We start from the raw sequence: 8725 nt of genomic DNA, 5'->3' as shown, positions 1-8725 counted from the left end.
TGTATAAAATTGAATACTATTTTAATAAACAAACTTCAAAAACTATCAAGCTCAATAAAATAGTTAAAGATCGATTTTGGATGCAGATGTAAGATACAAATGCAATTCAGGTACAGTATTTAAAAGCATCACCTATGAATAGATTAAAACCTCACCATCTTGCATAAATGGCAATAACACATTAACTTTCACCTTGTGAAATCATCGAATATGGCTCCACCTTTGGGCGATTCCTCCTACAGGAAGGACCAAATTTTAGCAAGTTCTCGAAACGTTGGGGGAAATGATATCACGTAATTAGCAGCCAAGCAAAACAACATTCATAGTAACATTTGCGACATTGATTTAACATCTTAATCATATTTTGATCTTTTTTTTCTTAAATTTCAACTGCAAAAGAACTTTGCGTGCATGTGTGTGTCTATATATATATATATATAGATATATATTATAAGGAAAAGCACTATAGCTCCATACATGTTAATGTGAAAGTAGGATTCCCATAATTAAGTTCTCATAAATTATGCTTATTGTTGCCCAAACGATTATTCCCTTCTCTGACAACATTAATCAATATTAGAGCCTATTATTGTCATCGCCATTTCTAAACAACTTTTTCAAATCATGCATGGCATTTAATTATATTGTGTGCGCCTTCATCTTTTTAACCAACCACAAATAGTAACGTTATGGCTTCAAACAACCAGTTATCCGGGCACCCAAAATAAAAAAAATAAAAAAATCAACCGCACTAAAAAACATTTCTGGATGAAATTATTAGCAAATGGTTTATGAAGTGACTTGTACAGTTCGTATAAGCGATGAAAAGTAGGGAGCCTACCGTATCACGACCCGCAAGGATTTTGTTGTTTATGCCTTTGCACTTCGCTGCGCGCTTTCAAATATTTTAGTGCCTCTTCAGCAGCCTGCTAAAGTCAGTCATTAGTTCATTGCAAAGCTCAAACCAATAAAAAAAAAAAAAAAAAAAAAAAAAAAAAAAGGAGATCCAACACTGACATCAGTTAACCAGAGCAAAAATTAATAAATGAATAAAGACCTTTAAAAATCATTCAACCTTATTCTATTTTATAGTCTGGCCTCTAAAATTTAGAAAATGTCAAAAAATAACATCATGGCTTAAAATAAAATGATGGCCCATAATTTGACATGAAAAATATCACATATCTGAAGGTAGAAACAGCTCACAATAAGTATTTGAGATATGTCAAAGAATAATATGGTCGGTGATATTGTTTAGCTAACATGTTGTTGCTATTAAAAAGTCGTGACTCGCAAATACTGCGTCAAAAGATAGTTTTAGCAGCTTAATAATTATATTACATCCAATTTAGTATAATAGATATTTCACTCGGTACATTCTACTATCACATATTTGATATTATCCTTGAAAAATTATCAAACTATCATCAAAAGTAAAAATAAAATGATTTTTTGCTATTTTCTCAAATTTAATTGTAAAATTAGAGAGTAAAATAAAGAGTTTTTTTTAAAAAATTTTACCGTTTTAAATATATAAGTTCCCGAGTAGTCACAAAATTGCCCAAAGCCAACTTCTTGCAATTGTGTATACAATTGGATGGTCAAAAATAGCGGCAAATTTTAAAGTGTCTTACTCTATTTTATGCACAGTCAACATTGCCCTAAGGATCTTTGGGACTACTATCAACTAAATTTAACATATACCAGGCAAAAGCTTATTCCAATTTCGAGGATGAAATTTTTATAAAAAAGTTGATTGTCATAAAATACTAGTTAACATTTGAAGCAAATGAGATACAAAGAGAGGGCGATGGGAGCCAGAGAACAAGACCAAAAGAGAAAAAAAATGCTAAAGCAGGCCTTGTAGGCAAGCAGCTTGAGTGAGGCCTTCTTCGTAAGAGTTTGTAGCCCATCGAGAGGGGAAATATACTTGACCGCAAGAGGAAACAAAATCAGTCCCTTAGATATGAATTTTAAACCAAAAAAAATTGGGGATTTTCTCATTTTCATCTTCCTTATGCTAGAGAAGTGATTTCCCTATATAGTCTTTTTCTTGCCAAACAAGTAGGATTCATAGGATAGGGAGGAGAGAGAGAAAGAAGAAAGCATGTATGGTATGCGACTAAATCAGATAATTTTAAATTATACTTTTATTAAAAAGTCTATGGAATAGGTAAACCCTTTTGATTTCTAACCAAACTTGTAGAGAGTTGCGCATTAGAGAGGAGCAAGAGGAAGAAGAAAGTGCTTTAAGGTATGAATTTAAGGCAACTTTGAATTTTTGTTTGTTGAGATAAATTTTTTATTTTTCAAAACCCTAGGTTTAATACTATTAAAAATACAAATTAAACTGCATAGTATTATTATTAGATGAATGAATTCATCGATAAAATAATTATTTGGAGAGAGGATAAATTTAAGCATGCAAGCTAACTAGGAGAAGTTGTAGGAAACCCTGCGTTTAAATTTCTCATACTTTCTTATATATATATATATATATAGGATGATAAAATGTTTTATTTGATTAAAAATTTAAGTTTGGGGGGGGGTGATACAAAAAAATAATATATTGTTTTAAGTACCTTTTTATGCCTATTTTTTATAATATTACACTTCAAAGAAATGTATTTTTGTGTTTTTGTTGCAGGTATACCATTTTTAGACATTTGGAGCAAAAATGATAAAAGGAGCAAAATTTGGAGCAAAAGCAGCCAATTTTGGAGTTTGGCGCATGATGCCCCAAAATCCAAGGTGCTGGCGCATAATGCACCAGATTGGTGCATGATGCGCCAGGTGCGACTTTTTTAAATCAAGGTGATTCAAGATGAATTTTGTACGAATTTTCAACGGGACGCTTGTTCTAAACACCCCTATGTTAAATTATGATTATAACCCTAAAATTATTTAATAAATTTTAACGTTATGGAAATTTGAAATTTATTAGAAATTTTTACAAAGGTAACAAATAAAAGCATTATAATTTCATTTAAAAAGACTTGGGTACAGTAATTTGCAATTTGAAAAGAAAGAAATATGTGAAATTCCAAGCACTTGAATTTCATTTAAATAAAGAAGATGAATATAAATTTTATATACCTAAATCATAAGGCTTATTTGAATTTGTTAGTAAATTTCAAATACATAAATAATTATAAAAATTATAATATTAATTTGTAAAAGCTATCTATCAATATGTGTGTGTGTGCTGGTATGTATTAATTAACTAATAAATAATAAAAGAACGGCTGTAAAAATGACAAAATCAAACATGCTAATCTAGTATAAGGTTTTATTGTCGGTGCTACTTAAAGCAATGGTTAACAAGAACAAGGGGTTTTCGACTATCCTGATTCAAATGATATATTTTTATTTCTTATAGTAATTGTTTCTTACTTTCTAAATCAAATACATTTCTTATTTTATTTAAAAATGTTTATATTTCTGATGAATGAATCACTGGTGTAATGCAAATGCTTATCAAAAGAAAAAAATATAATACCTTGTTTAATGCAAATGCTTATCAAAAGAAAAAAAATATAAGATATGCATAGATGTACAAATAATTGCATGGTATATTTGAGTAGCTCTTGTAAGATACTAGTCGGGGAAGCACTGTATTCGTGCATTTGAAAAGAAATGAAAATGGTTAGCAGCGCTTGAAGGCTAGTTTGAAAATTGTTTCAAAAAAGGTGTGCCCATTTGGGTACACATAAAGACGATGACTCACCCGACGAGCGTACTAATTAATGAAAAAAAAAAGATGAATTATCCAAAAAATTGAAACAGAGAAACTAATCTACGTTTTATAATGCTTTACTTTCATAGCAAATAGATATGCATATTGTATTCCTCAAGTATATTATGCATATTATGTCATAAATTTTTTTGAAATTACTATGATTTAAAAACACAATTAGTCGATTAGTTTCATTTAACTCACAAAATAGTTGCTAAACATTTTCAAGGAAACCTCCTTTAAGAATTTAATGGATGTTAGAAGAGATTTTTTTACAGACATCGGGAAGTTTCGGATAATGGATAAAGTAATAAGTTTTTTTTCACATTTTTGTAAATCTAAAAATTTTTAAATTAGATGCATTTTTAGTTTCAAATAATGTTGGATTTAGTACGCTCTTATATATTTGGGAGATTTTCCATGTTGACAAATTTTGAGAAATGTTTAATTTATAAAATTTTCATCTGCCTATCAATTCCCACTTTGGTATTTCAAGCTTTCAGATCAGGCCACAACAACCACAACTAACATTATTATAGCATGCAATGATATAGCAAAAATTCAACATTTTCTCTCAGACTGCATGGCAAATATCTATCATTCCAAGTTCGCATATAATATTTTTAAATCTCGAGTTGTAAAGTCATTTGATGAATATGTCGACCAATTGATTCCCCTAAATCAAGTCACCTTTTAGTTTCTCTTTTACGCAGTGTCTATCAAATTCACAGATCCCTTGGAAAATGGCTCTGAATTAGACTACAAAACTTGATCTTGAAACCACATGTTGTTTCTTGCTTCTCCAAATTATAAAATTATAGACTAAGAATGTATAATGCCCTGAATTAGACCTATCCACCTGTTATCTAGCATAGTCCACATCTATATATTCATCAATTTATAAGTTATCATGACTAGTATTAAATTTTTTTTTTAAGCTTGATTTAAGAAATTTGAGAATTCAATGCGGCTTAAAAGTGCAATTATTTGAGTTTGTACATGAATTGACTAGATAAATTTACTGTGACTGTGATGTCATGACAAGTGTGTGACAAGCAAGTTAGTTTTTCTACTAACATTTCATATTGTCTCATATCTACTTCGATTTCTTCTTCATCAAGGTTCAATTTTTTTTTGTCCTAATTCAATTAAAATTTCACACGGCTTACAATCTAACAACATCTTGGTCTCCTTCAACATGTTCATAATGTATAAATAAATCCTTCTAGTTCGGGTTCGCTTCAAGAAAAAAAATCAACAGCTGGTTTGACCAGACAATTCGGTCAGAGGAGCCACACCAGCCCGTTTGACCAAAAGGACCAACACATCAATTTGGCCAAACGGGGTAGTTGGCAAATCTAGCCAAGAAGCCTTCAATAAACCTAACAAGGAGTTCTCCCATAATCTGAAAAGACCTTATCATTTCGCTTATAGCCACATAATATATGCTTCAGAGATCATACAAATTGACAAGAAGTTTAGTCCAATATGTTGTATAGATAGACAAGACATTTAAGTGGGTGTGTTGTACATACAAACAAGATGTAAGGGTTGCATGCCTAGTAACATCATCATGTATTCAATACCATATCATGCACAACGTAATTTTCATTTTCTATATAGCACGCCCTAGCTAAACCTCAATTATAAATAGAGATAGCCAATGCGAGAGAAAAGGAATGCCAAAAATGACTAAAAAAAATTTCCTTGAGATATCAGTAAAAATAAAAAAAAACTTAACTCCTCTTTATCCTTCCTTCTCTCTTTCTTTCCTTCCTCATCTCCATTCTCTCCTGGGAGCTTTCTCCTCTAACACATCTATTTCTTAAGTGGTTTATCCCCACATACAAATGGGGATCCAACATCATTGATATAACACTGTCTAGAAGTGGGGTTGTGCCCAAAGCAGAACCCAATTGTAGAGAAGACTTTGCCAACATGGATTGCACGAGATGACTTTGATGATCAAAGAGGCTTTAGAGCAAGCCCCAAGGGAGGCACCATATGCCTGATTACCATCTGACTCCCCATAATCAATGGTACGTGGAGAAAGAAGCCAAATCATAAGATATCCAACAACTAGAGTAAAAAAAAAATTGTCATTCACTTCAGCAGAGGAAGAAGATGACATCATCAAATATTACCCCGATACTCAAGACGCCACTCCGATCAATTATAAAAAAGAGAGAGAACAATAAATCAATTGGAAGAGACCTATTCAACAATATGTTATCTAAAGAAATCGTAGAGGAAAAAGCACCCAAAGAAAAAAAAAATAAACAAAAGATTCATACATTGGAGTCTTACAAGGGAAATTAGACCCCAATAACCATACAACATCATTTGAATCCACTATTTGCTTATCGAGAATTAATGACATACTCAAATGTCATCCTTGATGACCCAAAAGACTTCTCTCTTCATTGGTTTAACAATATTCCGCTCATGGTCATTTTCTTATTTGCCAAATTCAATCGAATGCATGTAACTAAATTTGCTAGTTCTTAGAGGTCACAAAACAATTCAAAAATACTCTTGTGAACTCACTAGGAGCTTGGAAAATTTTTAAAAAGTATCATATCACGCTCCCAAGGTAGATTTTCGAAGCTTGGGAGAACCTGCAATTGCGCACACTTCACTAGCTCAAGACCTAAGAAAACCTTTCCCCTACTCTTTTGGGCTGCAACGCCCAGAAACATGAGTTAAATTATTCGAGCTAATCAATAATCAAATCTCTGTATAAGAATATAATTCTATCACAACCTAATCCAGGATCATCAAAATATCGAGGAAACAAGTGGTTAGAAGACAAAAAATATAAGTTCAGTATCATTTTCTATCATTAATAATTAATCATTCAAAATAATTAGAAGAGTAACTAAAGAGAAAAATTAATTAATCACCCAAAATCATTACAAAAAGTCACCAAAGAAAAAAAAAAATGGTAATACTGTTATAAATTTATCTTTAACACTGTCATTATCAGTCCTAGACCCGGACGTGAAAAGTGGAGGGTTGTGTTAGGTAGTCGACAATCAGCGTAAAACTTGTCGAAATGAATCATGACATGAATCCTTTTAATCATTGTATAAGTGTTAGGGCGTCCCTTGGAAGCGACACGCTGTATTGCCTGAATACGGTGATAAGTGAGCAAGAGCCGCTACACCGGCGTCCGAGTGTAGTGTCAAATATGCAAGGGTTCCCACATTACGGACGAATGCGGGTAAATAAGTTAGTCGATGAAACTAATGAAATTAATATTATGATAGAATTTTGGAATATAGGTACTCTCAATGGTAAATTAATGGAATTAGTTGATATTATGATTCATAGAAAAATTAATATCTTATGTATTCAAGAAACTAAATGGGTTGGACAAAAGACTAAGGAGATTGATAATTTAAGTTTTAAATTTTAGTATTCTGGTAAAAGTCAGCACTAAAAATCGTGTAGGTGTAATTATAGATAAGAGTTTGAAAGATAATTTTGTAAAAATTAATAGAGTTTGAGACAGAATTATAGCCCTTAAGATTATTATTGATACTAAACTTTTTAATATTGTAAATGTTTATGCTCCTCAAGTAGGTTTAGATATATGGTTTAAACATAAATTCTGGAATGATTTAGAAGACTTAATACAAATTATACCTCTTCAAGAAAGAATTTTTATGGGATGAGATTTAAATGGACATGTCGGTAGAGTGGTAGAAGATTTCAAAAATGCTCATGGTGACTACGGTTTTGGAGTAACTAATGAAAAAGATAGAGCTATTTTAGATTTTATTTTAACGTATGATTTTGTTATTACTAATACTTTATTCAAGAAAAGAGATGAGCATCTTATTACATATAAGAGTGGATCTAATAAAACAAAAATTAATTATTTTATTATGAGAAGAAGAGATTGTCGAGATTGTAAAGATTGTAAGGTCATTCCAAGTGAGGATTTAAGTATCCAATATCGTTTATAGTTCCAGATTTCAAAATGAATCGATGTAAAATAAATAATACTAGGACTCATCATTGTAAAATTATATGGGAGAATCTACAAGACACAAATAAAATTATTTTTATGAGTAAAATTCAAGATTTCAAAATTTGGGATGTTCATGAAGAAGCAAATGTTATGTGGAATAAAATAATAAACACTATTAAACAAGTAGCAAAAGATGTGCTTGAAGAATCAAAAGAAAAAAATTTTATAAATAAAAATAGTTGGTGGTGTAATAATAATGTGCAAGAAAATATAAAATATAAGAAATTATGTTATAGAAATTAGTTTAAATGTAAAAGCTTAGAGAACTAGAAAAATATCAAACGGCCCGCAGACAGTCTAAAAAAACAATCTGTGATGCTAAAAATTCTACTTTAAATAATATTTCTAATACATTAGATACTAAGGAAGGTGAAAAATATATGTATAAACTAACCAAACAAAGATAAAAAAAAATGTAAAGATTTAGCTCAAGTAAAGTGTATTAAAGATGAAAATAAAAAAAAATATTTTTTAGATAAACATATTCAACATAGGTGGGTCAATTATTTTGATTAAATTTTTAATCAAGTTTTTGAAAATACGATCAATCTTAGTGATCGTAATATCGTGAATAATAATAATAATAATAATAAAATGTTTCATTTTTACCGTCGCATTAGTAAAAAGAAGTTGATGAGGCTGTAAAGAAAATTAAGAGTCGAAAGTCTGTAGCACCTGATGATATCCCAATTGAAGTGTGAAAATATTTAGGAGATTCGGAAGTTTCTTGGCTTACTAAACTCTTTAATATTATTTTAAAAACTAAAAAGACGCCTGAGGTGTAGAGAAAGAGTATTTTGGTCACCATTTTTAAGAATAAAGGGAAGGCACAAGAGTGTGCAAATTATAGAGGAATTAAGTTGATGTGTCATCCTTTAAAGTTATGAGAGAGGGTAATTGAACATAGGTTAATATGTATTACAAAGATTTAGATTTCTCATAATCAATTTATG

General features: G+C 30.6%; 1 protein-coding gene across 1 annotated transcript in view; it reads right to left on the bottom strand.

The window, feature by feature from the left end:
* The window catches only part of LOC110022878 (RNA polymerase II C-terminal domain phosphatase-like 1), an 82555-nt gene continuing 73830 nt past the window's right edge, over window positions 1-8725 (bottom strand). The window contains exons 14-15 of the mRNA XM_020722010.1: window positions 842-926; window positions 1-236 (exon numbers count right to left, since the gene is read on the bottom strand). Coding sequence (XP_020577669.1) covers window positions 846-926 — 81 coding nt within the window. The 3' untranslated portion in view covers window positions 1-236; window positions 842-845. The remainder of the gene's footprint in view (window positions 237-841; window positions 927-8725) is intronic.

Source organism: Phalaenopsis equestris, unplaced genomic scaffold (assembly GCF_001263595.1).
Source record: "Phalaenopsis equestris unplaced genomic scaffold, ASM126359v1 Scaffold000203, whole genome shotgun sequence".
Classification (NCBI taxonomy): Eukaryota; Viridiplantae; Streptophyta; class Magnoliopsida; order Asparagales; family Orchidaceae; genus Phalaenopsis; species Phalaenopsis equestris.
This window is presented reverse-complemented; position numbering and strand designations above follow the sequence as displayed.